Source organism: Leguminivora glycinivorella, chromosome 13 (assembly GCF_023078275.1).
Source record: "Leguminivora glycinivorella isolate SPB_JAAS2020 chromosome 13, LegGlyc_1.1, whole genome shotgun sequence".
Classification (NCBI taxonomy): Eukaryota; Metazoa; Arthropoda; class Insecta; order Lepidoptera; family Tortricidae; genus Leguminivora; species Leguminivora glycinivorella.
Genome location: NC_062983.1, coordinates 22824001 through 22850044, shown reverse-complemented (window position 1 = coordinate 22850044; position 26044 = coordinate 22824001). Strand labels below are relative to the sequence as shown.

General features: G+C 38.2%; 1 protein-coding gene across 2 annotated transcripts; it reads left to right on the top strand.

Annotated features, from left to right (window-relative positions):
- On the top strand, positions 1 to 26044 carry LOC125232855 (paired box protein Pax-1). Of its 2 annotated transcripts, none has more exons than XM_048138654.1 (5): positions 1 to 164; positions 22464 to 22611; positions 22785 to 22917; positions 23061 to 23303; positions 23456 to 26044. In XM_048138654.1, exons 1-5 carry the CDS (start codon positions 47 to 49, stop codon positions 23537 to 23539), a joined length of 726 nt encoding a protein of 241 aa, XP_047994611.1. In that variant the 5' UTR covers positions 1 to 46; the 3' UTR covers positions 23540 to 26044. The 2 variants fall into 2 exon arrangements, with proteins under 2 accessions (XP_047994611.1, XP_047994610.1); XM_048138653.1 differs by lacking the exon at positions 1 to 164 and adding an exon at positions 22108 to 22222 and having other exon boundaries at positions 22432 to 22611.

The window sequence follows — 26044 nt, the reverse complement described above, 5'->3', positions numbered from 1 at the left end:
GCGCCGCCCGGCGGACGCCCGCGTGTGCTGAGTGCAGTGAGTGATCATGCTCGGCGGCATGGACGGCAAGGAGTACGGCGCGCTGCACGCCGCAGCCGCCGCCGCCTCCTACGCCATGGACTCGGGGACCTCTTTCGCCCGAGACAACCTCGACCACACACTAGGTAATTCCCGCCAACATCTTACTGCCTAACACCAACATAATATGGCTAAAATGTCATTTAACATCGGCTCTAGATGTCTACATTAGTATACGAAAGTATCTAAAATGTACCTTTCCAATCCTATTGCCAGTTCTAAGATTAACTAAACTACTTTACCGCAGCAGAACCGGCCTCTTAAGTGTTTAGATGAGACTTTTTAAACTGTTATTTCTCTGGATGCCAAGCGACGTTATTTGTTCCCAGTAATATAAACCAATTATTAACTACATAGGTAATAATCACAATGAGTTTCCTTCCATGTTAATTAGTTCACTCGTTTCATTAGAGTTGCGGTCACGTACCTATCTGATTCTGACTTGAAATGCCCCAAAAATAAGTTTTCAAAATCTCGAATGTTCATGGTAATTCTCGTGGAAAGTTCTCATCATTGTGTTTTCATTGTCAAGCTTTAGGATCAATATCTGTGGCATTTGATGAGTTGATAATCAACGCCAGGGTGTAACTCAAACATTAGATGAAGCTATCTTCAACTGTTGATGGTCTGAATGTAATGAAAAATTACAGTAATTTACGTCTTGTTCTGCAACTTTTACATTGCGAGTTCTAACTATAAATTGCACATGTCAACTGGCGTGGAGCTTATTTTAACCGGCGTAATATAATAGAAGTCACGATTTTATTTTTACTGAAGTTTTCTAATGTCAAAAGTACCTATAGACTTTAATGCTTAATGATAGATTAGTATATTAGGTTTGTGTTAATGCTAACTATTTAATTAAACAAGTTGAAGTCAAAACAATATTGCGTTTTTTCTACTTATGTAAGTACAAAAATAATGAAGAAAATATCTTCAAACATACCTACTAAACCTACACTAAAACTTAAGTATACGAGTAAGTATGAAATCAAAGTCAATAACCTCTTTGTAAAGTCAATAAATTTTGAGAAAACCCCCGATATAGTGGACCGATTTTCATGGAACATTAGCTAAGAACACTCCTAATTCAGCTTTCAAACAAAAAAAAACTAAATCTAAATCGGTTCATCCGTTCGGGAGCTACGATGCCACAGACATACGTACACAAACAAACAAACAGACAGCTTAAGCTTCATTGCCCTTCTTACTCTTCTTAGCAGGCTCTTGGCGGATTGAAAGAGACCGACATTGTGATTTTGCAGTGACAGGTTGCTAGCCCACCAGCTAGCACACCGTAATTGGACCCAAATCCTGTAGGATCATCATCATATCAGCCCTTTATCGCCCACTGCTGAGCATAGGCCTCTCTTCTAGTAAGCCACTTTTCCCTGTCCTGGGCTGGTCTTATCCAGTTGTGACCCGCTATTTTCCGGATGTCATCGACCCAACGAGCCAACGGAAATCCTACAGTCGACTTCTATGACATCTGTCCACGGGAGAAAAGGGGGTGGTAATTCTTAGACCGTTATCACACTGGGTATAGTGGGTATTGGCTTGGCACAGATTAATAATAAGTTACTACTTAACGTAGTAAGTTACGTTGGTATTATCGGACACTATTAGGCTTCCTTTATAACTCAGCTAATACCTTCCATCTAAAAGTTTTTTGGAAAAACTAAAATAGGTAATGGAGGCGGTTGGCATGCACCATCTACAATAAGTAGGTAGGCTATTTCAGTTTATAATAAGTAGCTAGTAGGCTTGTGTCGTTCACGAACTATGAACTGTTAAGAATAAAATCCCATCAATGACCGAAATGAACTGAATCTTTCCGTGGTCTGAGAATCGGTCTTTGCTCATTTAGTTCAGTATAGGATCGGCGAGCGCGAGCGGTTTGGATCGAGAACGAATGTGTGACTGCGCCGACCGAGAGCGAGAGCTACTTAGCAGAGCAACAGTAAACTTCGGTTACTTACAACCTTTCGGCCCGGAATGTTACTATCTGTGGACTATTCGTATAATTTTGTTTTGACACTATTCGGTCCCATTCGTTCTGATCTTTCCGACCGCAGTGATCGCTGGTCTGGCTGAACTAAATGAGCAAAAGACCTAAAAGAGCGAACTAGTTCATGGGAGCGATTGAACGAGATCGGAGCGCTCCGATCAACGAACGAAACGGCACAAGCCTAGTAGCTAGTAAGTAAAATCGCTATAACAATACGATTTTGTGACCGTGTTTTTCAATAAGCACATAATTATGTCTCATGAATCATCAGGATTTATGAAAGTTTAACGACTATAATCTATGCGTTTAAGACTTAAGGAGTTTCTTTGAGTTTGCCGATGCCGTTCCTGTCATACCTATGAACTTGGCTTGACACGCTGCCGCGTGTCTAGACTAGATCAATAATATTTTGACGGAAATTTCAAATCAGGTTAATAGAAATTTAAATGACAAAGTGACCATTACCAAACATTTCAGAAAACCTCTGAACTTTACTGAATCGCGATCGATATACTTACCTACTCGGAGTTCTCCTCGGCCCTCGGTAAATGATGTATCAGGGGAAGTTCTAGAAAAGCCCTCATTGGACCGTATTGTTTTCTCAAGTGTGTCATGCAAATGGAGCAAGCGGGCAGTATTTCTCGCACAACACGGAATCTCTTGGTCCGTGGTGCTGGCTCAGCTGTACGCAAACAAGCGTAGTAGTGACGCACGCGCGATAACCCGCGATACCCCGCGATATCGCTGCAGCTCGCACGCACCGTTTTGACCTCACTTTACATAATAGGTGTACCTGAAAACAACATTAGTTAGGCACTTAGTATGAACCTATAATAGATGCCTGTATCTCAATATTCGATTGAGATATATTCATGAAGGGGTTCTATTAGTTATACTCAAAGGCCATAAAATATCTAAATGAATGAAATAATATAGGTGAGTACGTTTAAACGTTATATTTTGAGTTAAGTAGGAGTCAAAGATGGATGGCTTCAAATGGGTGCTGCTGAAAAGCGGCCGAGGTTTCGCCAGTTCTCTGTTTTGTACTTTTGGCTTGACAATTTGTATGACCATCATATTATTTTAAACCACAATTTGTATCCATAAGACTTCGTAGGAGCTATTACTCTAAGGAACATTGCAGTATTATTAGGCACATAAATATTTGCATGTGCTGAATGGTACGCATGCAAATTACGTAAGGATTAAGTAGCATCACATGTAAGCAATGACAAAGACAGATAACCCCATTATCTCCTTTACCCCACTTAATAGCCTGCCGTAGATATTCTTCATCGTCATCTTCCACAGATATCATATCTTCTGATTTTATTTATTTGCACTTTGAATCTATTTTCGTAGTGTTTTCTTATCAAAAAAACCTCGTAAGGTTATTGTTAGCTGTTTTAAGATATTTTCATGGCAAGTGTTCCTACATATTAAAATTGTTATTATATTTTTATACAGGTACCTAATAATCATTGCATCCGGAGAGTAAAGTTTATTAATGTATTCTGTGGTAAATATAACATATTTCGTAGGTTATATAATTAAAATTAAAATATTTTATTAATTTTTATTTATTTAGAACACAAACAGTCATATAAACAAATGAGTTGGTGTACTGCAATATAGGTACTAACTACTAAGTAATTAGGATAAAAAAGACCAAATATTTTCTATATACTTGGAAGTTTTTCGCACAAGAATGTCACTGGGCCAACATTCTTTTGTTGATATTATAACAATTCAAAAAATAAAACGATTACGAGTACCTACAGTTACGTGATAAATTAGGCGTTTGCTTTTCCTTAGTGCGCGCAGTTCCTAATATACTCGTATAACTGTATCGGGTTAATGTTACTCAAAACCTATAAAACGGGCGCCACCAAACTAGTTCATACGATAGTATTTTATTGTAGCTGGTGTAATTAGACTTTTATCATAATTAACATGATTCACTTTCACGTATTTTCATTTTTTATTTCATGTGTATGGCCACATGTTAAATATTAACTTATAATTTACCAACGATATTTACATAGATACTATTTAAAACTTAATTTTGGAATGAGTTATCAACCTATATTTAATTATCTTCATTGACTACTTGCCAGTTTAAAATCATTTAGACTATATGATTTGTTTATGTACTTAGGCATGTAGGCAAATTAATTTAAGACGCTACAGGACCGAAAATGCTAAAATGGGATCCTTCCCATTCCTGATTGATGATTGATGGGCTCCTGCCCCCCTTTCAATTTGGGAATTCTAGTAATAGTAGTAGTATAGTATAATATACTAGTATTATTAACTAGATTTATCGAGAAAAAATTGTCCATTAAGAACAACTCAGTTAAAATATATTGCGAAAAAATCTTTAAAATCGAGGTTCCGCTCTCAACTGTTTTCTCCTTTAAAACTTAATCAGTTGTAACAAAATTTGAGAATCTGAATAACAATGAAATGATCTGTGTCGGACCGTTTAATTTTTTTGGCTAATTGTCACCAATTTTGAATACGACACCTTTTTTTACGCCATAATCAATAACGCCGTTTTTGGAAATTTTTGATGAGCTCTAGCGTCCTTGAAAATAAGAATATACATAAAATACGAAGTTACGATTTAGAAGAAGACACATAAAATAATAATAATCTGTGTTGAAAAAATCATTGCCCTATCTTCAAAAACCAGGGAGGAAATAGTCGAGAGCGTTTGTATGGAAAATTGACCCCTCCTGTCCTGTATCGTCTTAAGATCAACAATTTAATAAACAACGAAACATTCCGCCTTTATTTATGAAAACTCTTAAAGTTCATAGATATGTATCTACAGAAAGAATGAACACATTCATTAATAGCTCTTACAAACGTCTGTTAAATTTCGTAAAACAAAATGAAAAGATTTAACGATTTTTTTTCCCGTAATTGCCAAGAGTGGCAGTGAAACTTAATTGAGCAGTTTCATGTGACTTGCATTTGTATGTATGTAAGACTTTTTCTTAACATATCTACCTACTTATTATATTAAACGTTCATTAATAGTTAATACCTTATTTGGAATGAGTCGGTCGGCACGGCACCGGCACGGCAGCGGGCACCGCCGCCGGCGCGCGGCGCCCGCGCAGCGATACAGTATCGCGGGTCGGCGATAATCGCCGCGGTTATCGCGGGTCGCGTCAGCACGAGCCAACTTCTACTATTAATGCTCACATCTCTATTTATATTTACTTTATTTACACCCAATTCTGGAACAGACTGAAAATTTTGACGTGATAAAAAAAATCTAAATTGTCAAATAGTAGCTTGTAATTAAGTTATGTAAGTAAAATTCTAGTTCTTATTTTTTTTTGTCATGATATTTTTATGCAATAGTTTTTATCTATCTATCTATCTACCTATCTACTTTTTTTGAGAGGCTTTGCTCGAAAACTGAGAAGTGCTTGGGACAAAGCACGGCTTGGAAAAATTGAAACTTTTATTGGATCGGACGATTTACTTTTATTTAGCACGTTGAAAATGAAAATACCGCGCCACGATACATATAAAGCGCCATCAATACGTAGGAACAAGGCCTAATTACGTTTTATTTACCTATTAAATACATACCTAGACAGAAGGCGTGGCGCGAACTTGTGAAGACCATTTGCACCTGTGCAGGCCCTTTAGCACAACTTGCCTTGTCGCGCGCGAGTCCATACATCAAGCGCGACTTCAAGTATGGACTCGCGCGCGACAAGGCAAGTTATGCTAGAGGGGCAGGGGTGCCTTAGGACTACAACAACAACAAAAACAATCAACAACACCAACCTATTCGTTTTCTTGATTTTAACCTGTCTAAATATATTAAACTTCTTGTAAAGGCTACAGGCTTAGTTTCTGGAGTGAATGTTCATAATAACAATATTCCATTATCATCATCGACAACAAATTTAAGAAAACATAAACATACGCAGCCGCGATATCAGCCGTAGACGGGGAATAATAAGCTAGCAAAAATATCAAGAACTTTATTAATGAATGAGAATTATGCGCGAACGACGGTCGATTCACAACTTTTTTTGATATTTTATTTATTGTGTTTGGAATTTTTGTTATCGTTTTTGTTACCTACGCAAATTATTAGTAATATTATGTAAGCAAAAAGTAGTTATTTTTCGAGGCCTTTAGGTATGTGGAATGTTTAATGTAAAGAAAACCCTAAATAGAGATGACAAGTGGCATAATATCCTGGTAAAAAAAATGAGCTAATGTAAAATACCCTATAATGGACGGTGATGCCATTATGGACAAAAAAACACAAATCCTTAAAAATAAGTATCTAAAATTAGTTTCTAAAAACTGACGATAATGTACCATATATACTAGAGTCATAGAGCTGTTTAATTTTGAAATTTCATTTAATTTGGTTATTTCTAAAGGATTTGGCGCCAAGATAAAAGTCATCAGTGTACTGAAAAAAATATCAAGACGAATTCTTAGTATGTTCCTAAGAGAGTTGAGTTCATGTATAAAATGATAAAAAAATTATACTCGGTGTAAACTTGAACGAGTTTTACTTACTGCATTAACCATGAGATAAGGTATAAAACATACTAGTTTGTTGCTCCAAAGATATAAAGAAATAGTGTTAGTTTGCGAGAATTGCGAGTGTCCATTACTGGAACCGGAAAACTGCGTACCTCCTATGATGGACAAGGAACAATTTACGAAACCTAAATTCACAAGAAACAATCCTTATGTTAAAACAAATTTAATTTGGGGTATATAAAATTGACTCATTGAGTATTAGTTGGCTTTAAAAGTAAAATTTTAAACTTATTTCACTGTCCATAATGGGGGATCCATTACTGGAGAACTGCCGTCCATGATTGGAGAAAAAACACCTAGTTTTAATTTGTTAACTATGAAGAAACCAATAGGAGTATCTATTCTGCAATACGCTTGAAATGTAAACGAAGGATAAGACATTCAAGTTTTGACACGTTTAATAGCGGTAGAATTTTTACATGTATCAGTGAAATATCAATAATAGGCAAAATTTTATCTTAAACTGTCCATGATTGGGCCCGTTACCTTAAGTAATTTTTGTAGTTGCGGTAAAATTTGTGGTTAGATTCTAAATTATATTTTTTGTTATCAAATTTTTTATTTAAATGTTATGTTTGCTGCGTCATTGGGCCAGTTCAGCCCAATATCATAGGTGTATTAGATTAAACCCTACTATTAGATACTTCCTAACAAATCGCTCAAAAACCACCGCTACTTTGTGCATTTCGTGAATAGATAGATAAACTATTGAATTGTAATGAATCTATGTCATATTTGTGTTTTGAGTTTTGTACAATAAAGAGTTTATTATCAATATTACATACATAGTAAAGGTACCTGGTCTACTTTATTGGTATAAAGGTCTTCAATAATTTAAACCACCAAAATAAAGTTGAGTTGGTACAGAATGCCTCATGGCATTGAGTTCGCCTTTTGGACATTAAGTTGTTCTTTTGTGCAGTACAATATCGAATATAAATACTTGAGTAGGTAAAAAGGTCAAATTGTGCCGTGTAGCCAACAGGAAAACAGACATTTTGTTTCTTTCAATATAATAAGCAATCAAGGAAATGATATGAATGAATTCAGCGGCACATACTTGGCCAATAAAATACCTACTTCGTTTATTTTGTATGTTTACTGAATCATCGGTGAATGTTTTCTTTCATTATTTAACTTGCATAATAATCATTATGTCTCATGTACCTATATCGCAACACCATTCTGTTGTACCTTTTTCTTCATTCCATTTTAAAAAAGTGATTTATTAAAGTAAAAGTTTGAATAGCTGTCAATAGGAGAATTATCCATACTAATATTATAAATATACTAATATTATAAATGGGAAAGTGTGTGTGTCTGTTTGTTTGTCCGTCTTTCACGGCAAAACGGAGCGACGAATTGACGTGATTTTTTAAGTGGAGATAGTTGAAGGGATGGAGAGTGACATAGGCTATTTTTTGTCTCTTTCTATCGCGAGCGAAGCCGCGGGCAAAAGCTAGTAACAACCTGTGAACATTGTGTTGGCAAACAAGCAATAGAGTGAAACACTTCATAATTATAACAAATATTCCTTTAGATTAAGTACTTAAACTTGAATAAATTATATTTAAAATAAATACTTTAATGTAATATTTGGAAATATACTAAATCCTAATAGTCATAAAAAACAATGACAATTGTAGAGCAGGATAGGTCTTACGGACTCTACAACATAGCACCGCTGCACGCTGGCGCCATCGCTAAAGCTCTACTCAAACAGCGCATAATGTTACAATTTCCTGTCAATTAGCTTTATTTACCCGCCGCCCTGCTCTAACACCCTTATTACTAACGCCATAAGGTCCAGTAGCTGCGTAAGTAGAAGACAAACACGGCTGTAGCCATTTGTAGTAATCGCATTGAGTTTGAGGTGTTTTTATGCACATTTGTGTTGGTTTGGCGGGACTAAGTAGCTGTCTCTGTTTGTTCATCGGATTTACCTTTGTTTTGGGGCCAACCCCTTCAAAGAAATAATGTTTAACTACAAATAGTTCCACGATATAGTAGACACCGCATAACTACTTACATACCTACTTTAACTAAAATTCAGTAGCTTTCTAAACAAGTTGCACACTTTGCTAGATAGGTAATCTTCTGCAACAATTGGATAAAACTTAAAAAAAAACTCACGCCTGCCCGTATTGCCAAAGGAGGTTGGCAAAGGACATGAAACTACTCTAGATTCACTCTTGGCAATTAACGAGTTAAAATAAAACGAAATCATGATATTGCAGTGGCTGGTTGCTAGCCTATGGCCCACACCGCAACAGGCTACTAGACTCGTATCGAATTAAGCACATCAAGTTATTGTTTTCTGTAGTATTTGACTTAAGAAATCAATATTTATAGCTTGCGGGCATTAAAAGTGCGTGATGACTGCGTATTTTTAATTAAAGATGTGTGTATATTTTTTTTAAATTATGGACCCCGAAAACGGTGTTGGCCAATGGAGTGACGTCACATAATTCAAATCAACTATGGAAATTAGAGGTACTAATCTAATCTCCATAGAAGCAACCTCTATTGTATTAAAATTCATAGCAAAGAATATAATACTCACTAGGAGTCGTGATTCATAGTCGTTGCTCGGCTGTGACAATTTCAAATATTTTTTCTAAATCGACTTACGTCATGTCATAGATATTCTATAGATTAATATGGCTGATGTTGTTTTTGCCTGATCACGTAAAAGTAAACTTTAAATTATTTTTTTGCGGGTTTTTAAGTTGTAAAAAAATATGGTACTATTTTTGTTTCGTTTAATTAGACAGTCATTAATAATATAAGACATACTTTGAAAAATGGTCAAGTAGCCTACTGAACTCATATCCCAAAGTTGACTTCTACAACACTACAACACCCAGAGGAAGAATGGGGTTGTGAAATTTTGGATATGATTTACCATTTAAAAAAAACCGGTCAAGTGCGAGTCGGACTCGCTCATCGAGGGTTCTGTACAAACTTTCAATAGTTGAATCATCAAAATCATAGAACTCTACAGATTTGACTAAATCCCTCAAGACTCAATTTCCCACATAACAAAGTAATATTTTAATATACAATTTTATTGTTAGACAACGTCCCAATAAAATCAAGACTATTCGACTTCAATAGCGCGAGCTAGTATGGAAGATGATTTTTATGGAATAATTGTTTATTGCGTGAACCGATTTTAACCATTTTGCCTCTATTTGAAAGAAGGTAATTTCATTGTTATTTTGTTAAAAAATACAGGTACAATAAACACCCGCAAGGGTGTTGAAATTGAAAATGTAAATCTGAAAGGTTTTTTATAAATAAAAAAAAAGGTTTCAAGATACGTGTACGATTTTATTTTTCCTGTAATATTCATTATAATAGCTATGTTTGGTGAAAATTTCATAAATTTATGTTGGTAAACTTCGGAGATAAGGAGGGGGACGGTATTTTTTTTACATTTTCCTTCGAAAAATATTTTTTTTCCAAAAAAATAGTTTTGATATATACAATTTGAGCTCTTTCTAACGATACCCCACTTGACCTAGTTACTTGAAATTTTCAGTTTGCCCCCCTTTCATTTAAGCCATTTTCTATCATTTATATTAATTAATTAAAAAAATAAATACTTTCAACTTGTAGAGGTTCACAATGTTTATAACTATTCCAAATTTCATATCGATAGCATAAGTAGTTCTCGAGATATTTAACAATGTGACAGTCGGACAGAGTCGCACCATAAGGGTTGTACCTTTTTGGTACGGAACCCTAAAAATCAGTGAAAATGATATTGTGACATATGCTCGAATCAAAACTGCGGGCCGATTTTTGAGTCTCACGCGTACGAATTCAGAAAATTGTCTCTGAAAACAATAGGCAAGTCACCGTTTTCAACCGGTATTTTAGTGACAAAATCCCGTATGCGAGATTAAAAAAACGCCCTCCTGATCATTTTCAAGCCCAGTGGATCAATGCAGCGTGAGTTGAGCTAATCACATAATAGACCAATGCAACGGTGAAAATAGCTCTACCTGACTCTACAACGCCGAATTTTTAAAATATGCTTGATCTCTGAATTAGAGAGAAGAGCCTGAGCCCACGGGGCCTTTAATTGACTATGAGCGGTCACCTGCCATTAGGCCTGCGCCACTCGACCTGGCTGGTGAAGCAATGCTTTTACTCGCGAGTGGACAAACATTCCATAATTCAACACGCGGCGGCGCCTTCACGGCTCTCGCAGTGCTCGCATCACATCGGTAGGCTGAGCGGAGATGCTTTCTACACCTAAAACCTTCAAATTATCGACTTTTACCAGAATCTTGTAAACGAAGTATTGTTATTTAAATTAGATTTCTTTACCGTAGAAAGTGATTAAACTAAGAAATTTAATCTTCAAGGATTTGAATGAAATATGTATTTTGTGAGCAGTAATCTATGTACATAGTACCTACTAGTAGCGGTAGTAGCTATAGAAGTAAAATTAGATTAAGTAGATTTTTTTAAAGTGTTTTAAAGCTATGAAATTTTAACCTCTACCTTCCTACCAAATGAGGATTTTATTTACACAATTTGAAGAGTAAACAGAACAATCGTTCATCTCATAGGCGCATGACTCACTGCCTCGTCTTATTGTAAACTGTGTACTGCGCCCAGTTTCTCTTCGGTAGCTTGTTTGCAGCGCCGACGCGGAACACGGCTGTTTGGCCGCTCTCCTCACACAAGAACGTCTTAACTGTCCACGGAGTTTGTCTGTCCGTCTGTCTTCTTATATAATCTGAGGCTGTGTCTGAGATGCTCCGCTACCTCTCTCTTTGCTCAGTTTGTGTGATTATCGTACCGCTAAGTGACACGCTATTGTCTTCCTATACAATTTCAGGATAGGTACTAATTACTGAATGAATGCAAACAGTTTGTAATTCAGATTCGCTTTAATAACGTTTAGCAATGGCATATGTACTCGTGGTGTAACACGGTTTGTGGGTAATCAATTTGGCATGTTTGGACCTAATTAAAAAATCACAGCGATCGATTAACACTATCACTTCGTGTAATGACATTGTGACTAATTAAGGAATAGGTACCTACCTACAGCTTTATTATCGACATCTCATTTTCTTAGTAGTAGCTTGAAGAGTTAGTGAGTTTTCTTGGTGTCACATGTTATCTGAACGATAATGACAATGAACTCCGAAATAAGATTAACCTTTCATAAGCTACAAAGTAGATCATATTCGACATTCTCTCAAATTTGTAGTAGGTATTCGACCGTATCAGGTGTGTACTGTGTACTGTGTATTACAATCTATAGTATACTCGTAATAGGTACACCCTACCAGCCTACGACTGCCAAACAACAAACCCACCAGAGAAGCCTAGATTGCATGATGAACTTTTTACAGTTAGTGTAGTGCGGCCGAAGGCATTGATATGAACATTATGAACCAAAAAAAAACACGTACACCCAAATAAAAAAGTGTCCCTGGAGTCCTACTGTCGTCGCGTTGTTGACGCACGCATTAGCCGAGTCAACAGCGTAATGGCGGCAAACACGCCCCCCCCCCCCTGCGGTAACACGACCCCCTCCCCCTCGCTGCGACTACTGAATCAACTCCCGCGCATCAAGTGCCCGCTCTTCTATTTTAAATGGATTGTTGGGCAAGATCTTCAAAAGCCTTATAGCATCTAGTAGAGAAAAGTGAGTCCTAGACTTTTCCAAACGAGTATTTTAATACTATAGTTAAATAAATGCGCTTATAATTTGTCAAGCTCTGTCACCGGTTCTAGTGTTCACGCTTTAAACGGAAAATGTAGTCAATTTTAATTCGGGTGCAAAGTGTTTTTGGAAGATACTTCTGTTCTCGAATTGATGATTTTCGGCGTGTTGGACTCTGAAGAGTCTGAATCTGAAGTACGGATCGTTGACATTTTGAGTTTTGTAAACAAGGACGTCTTTCCTCTCCCTGACTCTCGAAACTTATTATTATCTTATCGTTGCAGTGTATGTATAGGTACATGTCGTCTGAAAATAGCTGAAATGTTAGCAGATTTTTTTAATACAATCTAATTACATTTTATAGGGCCTCATGTTGACTGTTCATTAGTTCTTTAGTATGTTTTCGGTAGCATGATGTCTATAATAAGTAATTTCAATTTATGTAAGAATTGGTATGTGCAAAATTTGAAAAATTCAGTAAGCAAGGAACCAAGGCATCATATGTAACTAAAGCATAACTCACCCTCCTGACTCAAATAAGCGTCCAACTCTCTCAAAACATCTTGAAATATTTACACCACTGCGTCATAAGGGGTGTACAAGTACAAGAATTCTGCAGTCCAAACCATTACTCAAACTTTTTCCAAAGTCCAGCTGTAACCTTTAATTGGGCGCTTGACTTTCAAGCCATTGCTTCTAAAAGGTCTTTACTCGACATACCGTGTACTGTGTTTGTTTAAGGCAAGTCTACACCAATATAACAAGACCTATATCAAGTATAAGCAGCCTTCGAGAACTTTTAAACTGGTCTTCTAGCCTAAGCAGCTGTGAGCATTCTGAATGACATTCCCGTTGCGCGGAAATCTAAATCTAAAAATACACCGAACAAATTGAATCCCCTTAGTTTGGTCGTAAAAGTGCCACAGCCTAACAAATTGTGCTCGAGCGAAGTTTCGAGCCGCGTGATGGATGGTTGGCCATCGATTGTCTGTGGCCTGCTTCAAAGAACTTTGCCAGATCGATGTATTTCTGTGGCTGTAGGCAGATACTATATTTAAACGATAATGGGTTATAGTTTATAGTTTAATAGGTACTATAAACTTCTATAAAGGTGTAAAGTTTGCAGCATACTATTTTACAGTTTTCGGTTTCCCTAGAGCTGACATTGGATAATACTGCAAAACTGTAATGTTTTAAAAAAACTTCATTATAAATGTTTTTGCTGATTAACTAAGTAACTTGTTGTCATAACCGTAAAATTTTCTTGATTTCAAACTTCTGGTTGCATTTGCTTCTGTCTCTGTGAGTTGTTTCGATTCCGTGCAGCCATAGCTGGGCATTAACTCGTTAATCCGTTAATCGTTAATTAACGAAGTTAACATTTCGATTAACGGATTAACTTTTAAGTTAACTTGAAAAAATGTTAACGGACTCGTTAACTTCCGTTAAATTTCTCCGAGTCCGTTAATCGTTAATCTAGTAGGGCACAGGCGCCATCTGCGCTGCGAAAAACACGTTCTGAACGCTACTATAAAAGCCCGAAGTACGGCAAATCCTATGATTTGCCGGTAAATCCTAGGTTTTACCGATGTCGATTGCTAAAAGTCCGAAATATTACCTAAAAAAGTATTCTTCACGTGGATTTGCTTTTACTAACTTTGATTTGGTGAATCTTAAGCTTTACCATGGCGACTGTTGTAGTGATAGGGCAGCAAATTCGAGCCCTATTTACGACCACATTCGCTTCCCTAGCCTCTACCGCCCAAAGTGCCAGAACAGTCCCGTCACCGCCAGCATCTCTCCTGACACAGCTCTTGGCACTAGCTCAGGCGATCACTGCCTTCCACGTGCAGCCTAGAGTTCAATTGTCTAACTGTACTTCGGCCTTTTACAGAAATATAATACGTTATAGTGGATACTGATGCAACTAAATATTTAAAGAAAAGTTCATTTTTCTTCACGTGTTAACGGATTAACGATTAACTTTAACTTACGTTAAATTTGTCGAAATGTATCGCTTTAACGATTAACGAAGTTAACTTTTTTAGTAACGGATTAGCGATTAACGAAGTTAACTATTTGATTAACGGTGCCCAGCTATGCGTGCAGCCATCTTTGTATTTGCCAATTTATTTAGTAATCAAGTACCTACATGCTCACTGTTGTAGTGGTACATACTTAATACCTTGCTGGCCCCTTATTTTACTTAGATGTAATGAAAAAACGTATGTATTCAATTGTAGATTCTGTCTTTCTTTTTGGCTATCACCGTGAACTTACAGACCTTGCATGTTTTTGCTCCCTGCCTTAATAAATGAGGTGGGTCCTGGGGCACGCGCCAGCGGACAATTAGCGAGGCACGTGTGGGATCGTCAGCTGTGCCCTGCAGCGTGCCGCCGCCGCCGCCGCCGCGCCGTGCAGCCGAGCGGCATCGGCAGCCCACCTCCGACACTCATTAAAGGTGATTTAAGGTGACACGAATTGTCGCGCCCGCGCCGGTGCCCGACGATCGACCTACTTCGTCCAATAGATCATGATACGAGTACATTGTAACCCCTAATACTTAACGCGACCTTTCAAAACAAAAATAATACTCACTTGGTGACAAAATTGTGGCAAGTCTTTGGAGCAAGAAACCGTTGAAATAAACCAATGGAAACTATTGTAGTTAGGTCAAAGATCAAGTTTTTCAAAATTGTTAGCCATATGGCTAATACGTACATATGTACTCGTATATAGATTTTGTTTTCGTTCAGTCTTACAGGGTTTTCATTGTTCACTTGTCTTTTTATCGGAATGGCCATAGCGTCTAACTTCGCTTATTAGGAACTAGATATTCTGTATCTTTCTTTTTCAACGATTAAAACCGAAAAGTACAAAGATGCAATATTCAGTTAATCTGTGCTTATAAGATTTCTGTTTCTTTTCCAAATATTCTGTAATATTCGCAACCGAATGCACAGAATTTCGAGTTTACGAGCGGCCGGCGACCAATCACAGCGCGCCGCCATTACAGATGTAACGTGCACGATATGGAATAATTACATTTACTATTAAACTCCTGATTAAAATGCTCCAATGTTTAGCTATCAAACACCGCTGATAACGCGGAACCAAATGCGTGTACATTTGATTTACTGCTATTTTAATAATATTTTGTGATATTATTTTCGGACAAACGGTATTTATACTCATTAAAAATATAAAATTACAAGAAACGGATCATGAGATCTCTTTGTCAATGACAACGCCAACACGCAAATGGCATGCTAAAAGCTACCTACGTGGCAATCGTGGCATAGACATGTTGCGAAATTTCCGTAATTTACTAGAAATATTCATGAGGAATCTCTCGTGCAAATTGCCATTTTCACATTTTCTTTTAGATTTGAAAATATTACGAAAAATGTTTTCAACAGTTGACGATCGCTTCTTTTGGTGTTTGAGTTGCACACTGTCGTTCATTATCAACTCATCAAATGTCATAGAAATTGCTCGTAAAACTTGGCAAAACGACGAGCAATACCGACAACTTTCTACGAGAAACCTCCATTTAGGCGGAGGCTACCCAATTCGTAATAGCTTTGAATGGAATATTCGCATTTGTAACTTCTCTTCGGCTCTCTGCCACGCGTTCATTCTGAATATCAGTATTATCATTTTCTTCAATCCAACGCGTTCCCTAGAGCTAGCCAACTAGATTCACCTTCGTCGGCGCTTTCCGACAAATCTTGTCCTCTTTACCCGTCTTTCGACATCCTCAGGTGTGACTGTGAAATTCTCAGACTCTCACTCATGCCGTGGTTCATGTCAGTAATTTTAATTACCTATGTACCTACACCTACAGTAATTTTCACCAACTGTCAGAGGACTGTGGTCCTAACCTTCAGGCACATCACCCGCCCACAGCCTAACCAGAATATTAAATATAAAGAATGATAAGATTTTTAAAACAGACATTACAGTTAATAATGTCAAGTATCCATTTAAAGTGTCCAATTCAAAAATATAGTTACCTTTTTAATGTATTTATAATGTAAGAACGAGGCGACTATGGAATATGGGTTAAATTGTGGCGTAGGCGAGAGGCTGGCAACCTGTCACTGCAATGTCACAGTTTCGTTTTCTTTCAACCCCTTATTTGCCAAAAGTGGCACTGAAGCTTTAGTAGTTTCATGTGTTCTGCCTACCCCTTTATGGGATACAGGCGTGATTGTATGTATGTGTATGTATAATGTAAGAAAATGTGACGTACAAAAAACGATACATATAGTAATTCATAAATAAAATTCAAATGATGCTTATGCGTTCTGGTAATAATAATATTATATAATGGGCCCTGCCCCGCTGCTGGCGGCACTCTAGGTTAGGTTTTTTATAATATGTTTATATGTTTTTAAATTGTTTTGTAAATGTTTTTATATTTTATTTTTATATACATATTGTAAAATACCTAGCCTAAGAAGGAAAGTAAATACTGAGAATATTAGCAAAAAAAAATCACGTACTTATTACCGCAGCAAAATGTTGAACAAGCCTGGTTTGGTCGCTCACAGGCGCGCTCCGCCAATCAAATCCCGGCTAGGGCTCTCACGCCCAGAGGTAAACAAACCTCGGCTCCCATGTTTAATCCATTTGACAGTTTAATTAACACACTTATGTGGGTGTGGCGTGAGTAAATGCCGCAGCGACGTATTTATTATATTCCTATTGGCTTGGTTGACGAAGACATTATTCCATTATAATTATAGTTCTTCCTTAGTGGCCAATTGGCTCTCACAATTTTTGAAAACGTGCTTTCTTGATTTCATAGTTTCATACGTTTACCTACATTAATCCCTATCTACAATAAACTCTTTCTTTTTAATAATGCCAATTCCTAAATGACGTATTATTCAGTGACATTATTGTTTTTTTACTACAAACAAGCATATAACTTGTACATTGTTCGCTTACAATGAGGCATGTTACCAAGATAGTAAGTTTATTTAATTATTTTTTACGTACCGTCCATCGGTCACGTTGGCATCGCAGCAGAGACTTGGTCACGACAACAGGCAGTAGCGGCGCACTCGAAGCCACTCGAGTCTAATACGTGTTTGCGGGCCCGCCCGCGGCGACAGGGCGCCGCCGCCGCCGCCGCCGCGCCGACAAACAGCCACCGGACCGCAAACATACGGGAGCAAGTGCAAGAGAGCTGTTCGTAAAAACATTTGTAGTGGACTGGTTGGGATGGCCAGCCTACGGATACCGTTGTCCGGTGGTAGTACCATTTTCATCGTATACTTATGTATGTTTAAATTTTGCACGACCATGCTCTTCATAACGCTGCAGGGCGCTATAAATAAATAGCCCAAAGTACCGTCTTTGACACTATTTATTGATAAATAAATACTTATGTTTATATTACGATGCGATTTGTAATATTTTTTTTATGTTGGTAAAGTCAAACCTAGTTTGGAAAGGTCATACATGCTCTTACATATAATGGTTAATCAAGAGAGATATGTGAATGTGTTGGTTGATAATGTTAATATTGACCTCTTGCGACTACCGCCCGGTAGTGGCTTTTCAAAAGTGGACAGGTAAATATCAAAGCCGAACGCTCAGTTTGGAGCAAAAATAATGTTCCTATTAGGGCCACTTGCACCTACGAAAATGGAGGGTTAACCCGAGGGTTAACCCTCCATTTTATATGGAATTTAACAGTTGACAGCTCACTAACGCTGAGTTAAGTGGTTGGTGCAAGTGGGCCTTATAGTTTTATGGACCGAGACTTCATACAATTAATACGCGGCCGAGAATCTCGGTCGGAGCTTAGTTTTATGCCTCGAATAGCAATGGGAAAATTGCAGGCAGGACATAAAGAATATTCTCAAAACTTCCGTGTACCTATTCACTCGTATTTGAAGAATTTATCCTCAGTTTATTGCACTTTAACTACTGGAGCACATTTTATTTGGAATAAATATGCGCCATTTCCAAAGCTCTTCGTTTCGGCACCTTATTCATCTATTTATAGTATAAACACTTATAAATACATCTCATCGACACACTTCACAGGACGCCTGAAATACACCGCTTTTGTTCCCCAAGCCCCCATCGCCACCAAAATACTCGCTCGGAACACAGTTCCGACATTATCATTAGAATCAAAGAAACTAATAATTATCATATTTACGGGCCACAAACCCGACCACTGCCCGCTTAACGATCCATTGCATCCTTTGTTCTTCCTAAAACATCGGCCGCGAATACGGGAAAAGCAATATATCTCGCTTCTGAAGCGCCGCTTGAATTAATGAATGCATTCGCCGAAAACACTAGTAACTGTCAGCGAACCAACGTCAAAGAAAACAGTAAATTATTTCTGAAAAAGATGTTCCCCGCCTTATTGTGCTTTTCTCGTCGCGCTCGCTGGGATTCGTATATGGCTGTCTCGCTTGGGAACCAATTAGTTGATGCTCAAAGAAAACCATTTAAATTGAGAAGTCGATTTGGTATCACCAGTGAGGGACAGTTTAGAGGTAGTATCGACGTTATCGACAAGAGATAAAATTATAACTTACTCTCTTGGAGTGTAATCTTAATAATTCTTTTTGATAATGGAGACTATAATAAGTGAGTGTAAGTGATTTGTGTTCACGAATGTAATTAACTTAGGTAATTGGTGTTCCTATCCTAGGTGGATACATTTCTACCAAGGATACTTTGATGTAACAGGTAAAACGGAACCAGGATTTTTTGGTACCTTTTACTTGTTACATACAGTCTTGGATCGTCCCATTAGTTTTATGTCAAATTCGTCTTGAGCTAACGTAGCCTTCTAGCCTTTCTTGAGCGTATCTACCGAGGAACTCAGTCAGTCTGTTTAAGAATGTCTTTTAATATTTATATACCTATTCACAGGGAGCCATTTTGAAAAAAAGAACAGATTATTTAATCGATAACGCCAGTTGAGTAGCAGCTCGCCCCTAGCCCGTCGCTAATATGTTGATCGGCGCGACACTATCGCCTCGTAAACATCGCGCTTCACACCTTGTTGGCTTTATTGTGGAGCCATCCACAAACCTGTCAGCCTCCGCCGGCGGAAAACGCACGCATTCGTCAACGTTTTAATATACCTACTAATTATTTAACAAATTTGTTTATTGCGAAAATTTTAATACAAACGAAAGCGTTTTAATGGTTCCGATCTCTCCGACTTCTATAATCCAATCTCTGAGAACTTGTACTTACCTACTTAATATCGATTTCAAATACATAAGTCAAGTGTGGGTTACCTATCATATGAAGAACTTGTGATGCTACTGACGACACAGGGCAAAAAATAGAAGAATGAACATCAAGCGCAAACGCACACAGTCCGATTTCCAAAGATTAAATTGGCCATAGTCTTGCTTAAAGTAATTATTTAATGACAAATAATTATTTGTGATCAAACAAATATCGCTTCTCACATAAATCAGAAGGATGTTTCCAAAAAGTGAGGAGCGGCAATCCTTTGAAACAATCGGCGACATGTTCCCTGAATCCGCGCCACGTGCACGCCACCGTGCGCGGGCGCAGGCCGCTTCTATATCACTTCATGAGAGTTTAAGCTCTACCTAATCTACCTATAGCTAGCTTTCACAAGAATAGTCAGTATGAGAACCGTCCAAAATAGGTACTTAAGTAGTAAATTTCAATTGTATTTTACAAAACAACTTCCTGAAAGAATTGATTGACTGTACGAGTACAACAGTAGCTAAATAAACAAATTTTCATGCAATGTAAGATGTTGCCAAGACGAGAACTCACGTCGTGCACTTTCAACAAGTTATCAGATACCTATCATGTGGAGCCTAGTTTAACATGCTTAAATAAATTCACAAGTTTTACATCTTGGTCAAAGCATAAGCGTGAGGTGAAAAAATTTGCACGGTTCATTATAATTACCTCAGAGCATATTTGGTTAGGTATGCAACGTATGTTGATAATTTTAGTAGTCAAGAAGCATCTAACCCACATACTATTCTCTTTCATTGACGACCGCGAGGCATAAGATAATTATATGAAAAATATTTACATACAATAATACAACTACAAACTTAAATTTCTTGAGTCCATTAACTGACAAGATACTAAAGACAACTCACTCTTTTTGCAAACCCGCAACCGAAATAAAACTACAGGATGTAATGAGCTCCCAGGCAGCAGTCATTAATCCTTAAACCGCTTTAAATTTGCCGACACCTCGATCTAAATCCGTAAGTCTTGTTGTGCAACAAGAGGAGTTGTCGGAGTTGTCGGCCTATTTGTCGGGCGTCGGGCCCGACGAGCGGGGCTGCGCAGGCGTCGTTTTGGCCTGTCAGCCGCCGAAGGGTTGATTTGTGGATGAGAAATTTATGGGGCGATGACTGTTTATTAAAATTTTGCAACAAATATTAGATCCGTGCTGCAAATGATCTCTAGACTCTTAGTACTCATACAAATTTAAACTGTAAACTGAAATAGATATCATAATAAATAAATAAAAAGGGACTGAATTTAAACTGATCAGTAGATGCGTGATAAAAAAAATGAAAACCGATGCTATAGACTAAACATAACTTCATAAAATGGAAAACAAAAAAAAAATATTGATTTCATGAATGCTAAACTTCATAAATCAGAACTCCGGTACCTAGTTACTTATACGAATAGGTAATAGCTTTACAGCAAAACTTTAAAGTAAGGCCTACTTAAGATCATCTACAAGCAAACAGCTCAATATTTTCTAAGAGCAATAAATAATCCACACAGCAAATAATCACACAAAACAGCTTTTCAAGTAAGAGAAACGCTGACAGTTAAATAGAGGATACAAGACATGATACAAAACGATTCCGATTGCACTAAAAATATCAAAACGGAATACTTTACACGTGTTTTCCTCTAATTTGACAGCGGCCGTGCACTTTTACTGTCATCTGACATTTTAAAGTCAATCATTCAACCGTTCACGAAGATTGACAGCTGGCTCCCGTTCCGTTCGTTCGCGTTTGTTGTGCGGCGGCGCGGCTCGGGTGGCTCTCGTGACACTGATGTGACATTTATTAGGAGGATGCAACGCGATACGGCAGGGCCGCTTTAAAAACGCTCCAGCTTTGAAGTCTCCAGTTCGTATTCCGATGAATTAATATGACATTCTTGTAAGGGTCAACTCTTTGCTCATGGGAGCTGGCTGCGTTCCAATTACAGTTCCTTCGGAATAAAGGCTGGGAGTCGTAACGAGCTAACATTTTACAGCCGGAGTCGGATTCGCGTCGCGGACTGCCGTCGCCACATCAAAGGTCGCGCGACACCCGACGCCCGCTGACGGCAACACACGTGTCTTTCAGTTGGAGACATTCGGCGAAACTGGGTTTTTGTTTTGTTGTCATATCAAAAACTTCAAAATTACAAAGTAGCAGTGTTTTTGTCTGGGTCGTACTCGTAGTGTGAGTCTTTTTATAATGATAATTTTGTTAGTACTTATCTATATTCGGAATTTCAAAATATCCAATGCATGCACCAACTATAATATAGATATGGACATTGGACACGGCCAGAAATAAATTTATTTAATTGAAGTATCCTAAATCTTTGAAGCAACTTTGAAGGTACTAAAGCTTTTTTTTTTATTGGCACGCAGGCTGGCATTTTGTTTAGAAACGTAAAACAAAATGTTATCAGTCAAAATTATTAGTTGAAGATGCCACCTCCTTATCTTTATTCGGGGTTCATGAAGTGTTTATGCATAACGCCATTCTTTTCTATCTGAATTTGTTAGGCAGATTTCAGACCTTTTTAAAAGATTGCACCTACTTTATACCTATCCATTACATACCACAATCATTATAGTTTTATTATAGTTTTAGTATAGATTTCTAAGCTCATATTAAAATGTTTATAGAGTAGATTTTTTAATGCATGCTGTGTTCACCTGTAATTGGTGGCGCAATCACAATTAAGCTGTAAAATTTTTGTTTCTTTATATTAAGTTATTGTTGCCACTGTTGGTGAACCCTAATAAAAAAATAAAATAAAAATAAAAATAAAAATCAAGTGATAATTATTCTCATTTGTCCACAGATCCGAGTGGCGGCGCCCTAGGCGGCGGCGTCGGGGGCTCGCAGCAGTATGGAGAAGTGAACCAGCTGGGAGGAGTGTTCGTGAATGGCCGGCCACTACCCAATGCCGTGCGGCTACGAATAGTGGAGCTGGCGCAGCTGGGCATCAGGTGAGCACAGCTACCAGTTACACTGCACTAAACATCGGTATATAGTAACAGGACTGTCTGAAAGACCATCATCAGGCACAATGTCCCTGGTAGATGAGGCACAGGCTTGAGGCCTATTCATAAAACGAATTACTTAATACAATTTGGTGTTCTTATAAGCTTGTTATCTGCAGGCCCTGCGACATCAGCCGACAGCTGAGAGTATCACACGGCTGTGTATCGAAGATCCTGGCGCGGTACCACGAGACGGGATCTATTCTACCCGGTGCCATCGGGGGCTCAAAACCCCGCGTCACGACGCCTAAGGTATCAATTATGATTTTCGTGAAAATTAAATGCTTTATAACATGATTTAAACTTTTGGAAGACGGATTTGTAAAAATTATAAAATTGAACTGTGATGAGACGCCACATGTGAACGTTTCTAAAACCCATATTTGCCGCTGCAGGTGGTGTCCTACATAAAGCAGCTGAAAGCGAAGGACCCGGGCATCTTCGCGTGGGAGATCCGCGACCGGCTGCTGGCGGACGGCGTGTGCGACAAGTACAACGTGCCCTCCGTGTCCTCCATCAGCCGCATCCTGCGCAACAAGCTGGGCGGCGCGCTGTACCCCGTGCCGCCGCTCTACCCCGTGCCCCCGCAGCGCTGCTGGCCGCTGCACCAGCCCTACGACTACTATGTCTACCTCCAGGTTGGTATATTTGCGTTTTCCTGCTTCGTTCATCTAACTTGGATCAATTAACGTACCCGGACTCTTTTCAGATTGTTTGCATAGTCGACAACTTTCTGTAAATAGCCTGTTCAGTTAGTGTAACAGTTGATAAACTTGAATTTGGTGTGCAGGGCCGGCAGCACGCCGGCGGCGCGCCGCACGGGCTGCACCCGCACCAGCAGCCCGCGCCGCCGCACCACGCGCACGCGCTCTGACCCGCCGCCGCGCCCGCGCCCGCGCACCCGCACCCGCACCGCGCCACCGACCACGACCGGTGACCTACAGAACTAATGGTGACTGGTTGGACACCCTTACCTCGCCACTGGAAACAACCAGTGACCGACAGAACGCCCAGACTGACTGGGCATCCCTACCGCACCAACGGCCATGACCCGTGACCGACTGAATCAGTGGGTGAAAGTTACCGATAAGCTCGGTGACTGACTGAGAACAATGGTTGACCAGCTACCTGCAACCGGTAACACGACGTGGCCAGTACGAAGACACTGCCGGCCGCTACAAGTGGCGTGTTGCTGTTGGCTGCAGCGATCAGCAGAACGGATTCGAAGAGTTAGCCTGACAAAATAAAGTCGGCAGCTCGACTTGAAATCCTGTAGCAGTTCGATAGATTACCGTTGGTACTGTTGGTGACTGGTATGAGCTAGAACAGATGGCGTCTACAATACAAGTTCGGTGCTCCTATAATATTGTCTTTGAACATTTTGCGCGATGAAACAAAACCAGTCAAGATTGTTGTCATTTTACGGCAAAGTGAAGTGAAGTGTTTTGTGGTACTGACGAATATTGTACTCGGTGCTCGGATTAAATACTTTAGGCGAATTAAATATGTGATCATATTATCTATTGTGCTATAATAGTTATGTTAAGAAGGGTATACGTGTTATGCTTAGTTTTAAAATGTTACATTCAAATAAAAAGTGTTACAACGCCGAATGATATTTAAAGAATTTGTATGTATGTACTATAGGTGCTAACGATACGCCTTGGTGGAATTCGTTTCACATTATTAGGTTTTTTCGATTAGTCACAGAAGATGTTGTTGCATATATTATTCATATACACATTGGTATATAATTAATTGAAAACACAGATAATATCCAATTTCTGAGATTCATTGCAAAGCAGACAGGCTTCTAAATACCAAGGACTTACAAGTTTTTAACTCATATTAAAACTTATTTTTTACAGCGAGGGCTTACAGCGATTATTTTAGATAGATAAATTAGACAATTTAATTTCTGGGAGACCTCGTACTTTAAGTAAACCAATTTCTAATTATCATTTCATGGACTAAGAGCCAGAGCCGCCAGACCTTCCTCATTTTCTCAAGGATGAAATTTTGGGATATGTAGAGTTCGTATCGACGTTTAATGTCTGCATATTACCTAGTTCGGCTCGCCAGGAATTTTTTTGCTATAAGGTTTTAAAAAAAAAATAACTTTCCTTAAATTCTCAAGGCTGACTTTTATATATGTAATAGAAAAGACTGTAAGGATTTGATAATCATCATTTCCCGACCATTTCCGCCGGCTGTAACTTTTGCCAGACGCTTGAAAGTCTCTCAAACTTACCCTAATTTCGTGGTAACTTATATGTTTAATTTCTTTTATTTGCTGTTTCTGTTTTCTTACTTGTGTATTTTGTAGTTATCACGAATAAATAATTGATTGATTGTTTGATTGATTTTTCAAGCTATACGACTGGAACAATCCGGATGGTTATCAATCCCAAACAGTATTTTCTAAAATATATATATATATAAATTTAGCCTTGAGAATTTAAGGAAAGATAGCATTTAAAAATAAAACCTTATATCAAAAAAATTGCCGACGGGCCGATCTAATAGGTAATATGCAGACATTAAAAGTCGATACGAACTCTACCTACATTATCCCAAAGTTTCATCCTTGAGAAAATGAGGAAGATCTGGCGGCTCTGGGCTTTTAATCCATAAGTAAATCCATGAATGATGCACGCTGTCGACGCGACGTCAAACATGACTTTATATTCTGCGTCTTTTCACAAACGACGAGCAACGTGCTTTTATTCAATTAATTTTTCAAAATGCTCTTTCAGTTGTTTCATTCTTAATACCTATATGTGAGTACAAGTGCAGATCTAAAGTATTATCTAGTGTAATATCTACTTGTTAACTTCATGATATAATAAGTTAATGTACAATGTCTATCTTTACGATAAGTATTACCGGTAGAGTAGTACTGGCCAGTTAAGTACTGTGTGGGTCATATTTAGGTCCAGAGTCCAGAATAATCACCCTCTATCCAAGGTTTCTATTGTCGTTCGAAACCGGGAAGAGTGTAAAGGCTCAAAATAAAATTAAAAATATTGTACTTACATTTCGATCTTGTATTTTTTATTGTATTTCTTCCCACAGAACATGTAATTTTCGTAGTTACAAATCATTTTAAGGCGGTGAGCATTCTGAACCTAAATATCTGTAGAGACACTAAAGCGGGTGCAATTTTTTGTTGTAAATATTTAATTAATAGTGATAAGCTACGAATATCTCTTCGTTTGTAAGTCAAAGATGGGTACTTAAATTAGGTACATACATATATGTATAGTTGACCATTAAGAGTTGTGTGACTCTTAGGTAATCCTCAGATGTAGCTTAAGCAGATGAGTGGTTCGAAACGATCCAAAACAAGCTCTTAGTCGCTTAAAAATAAAGTGGGAGT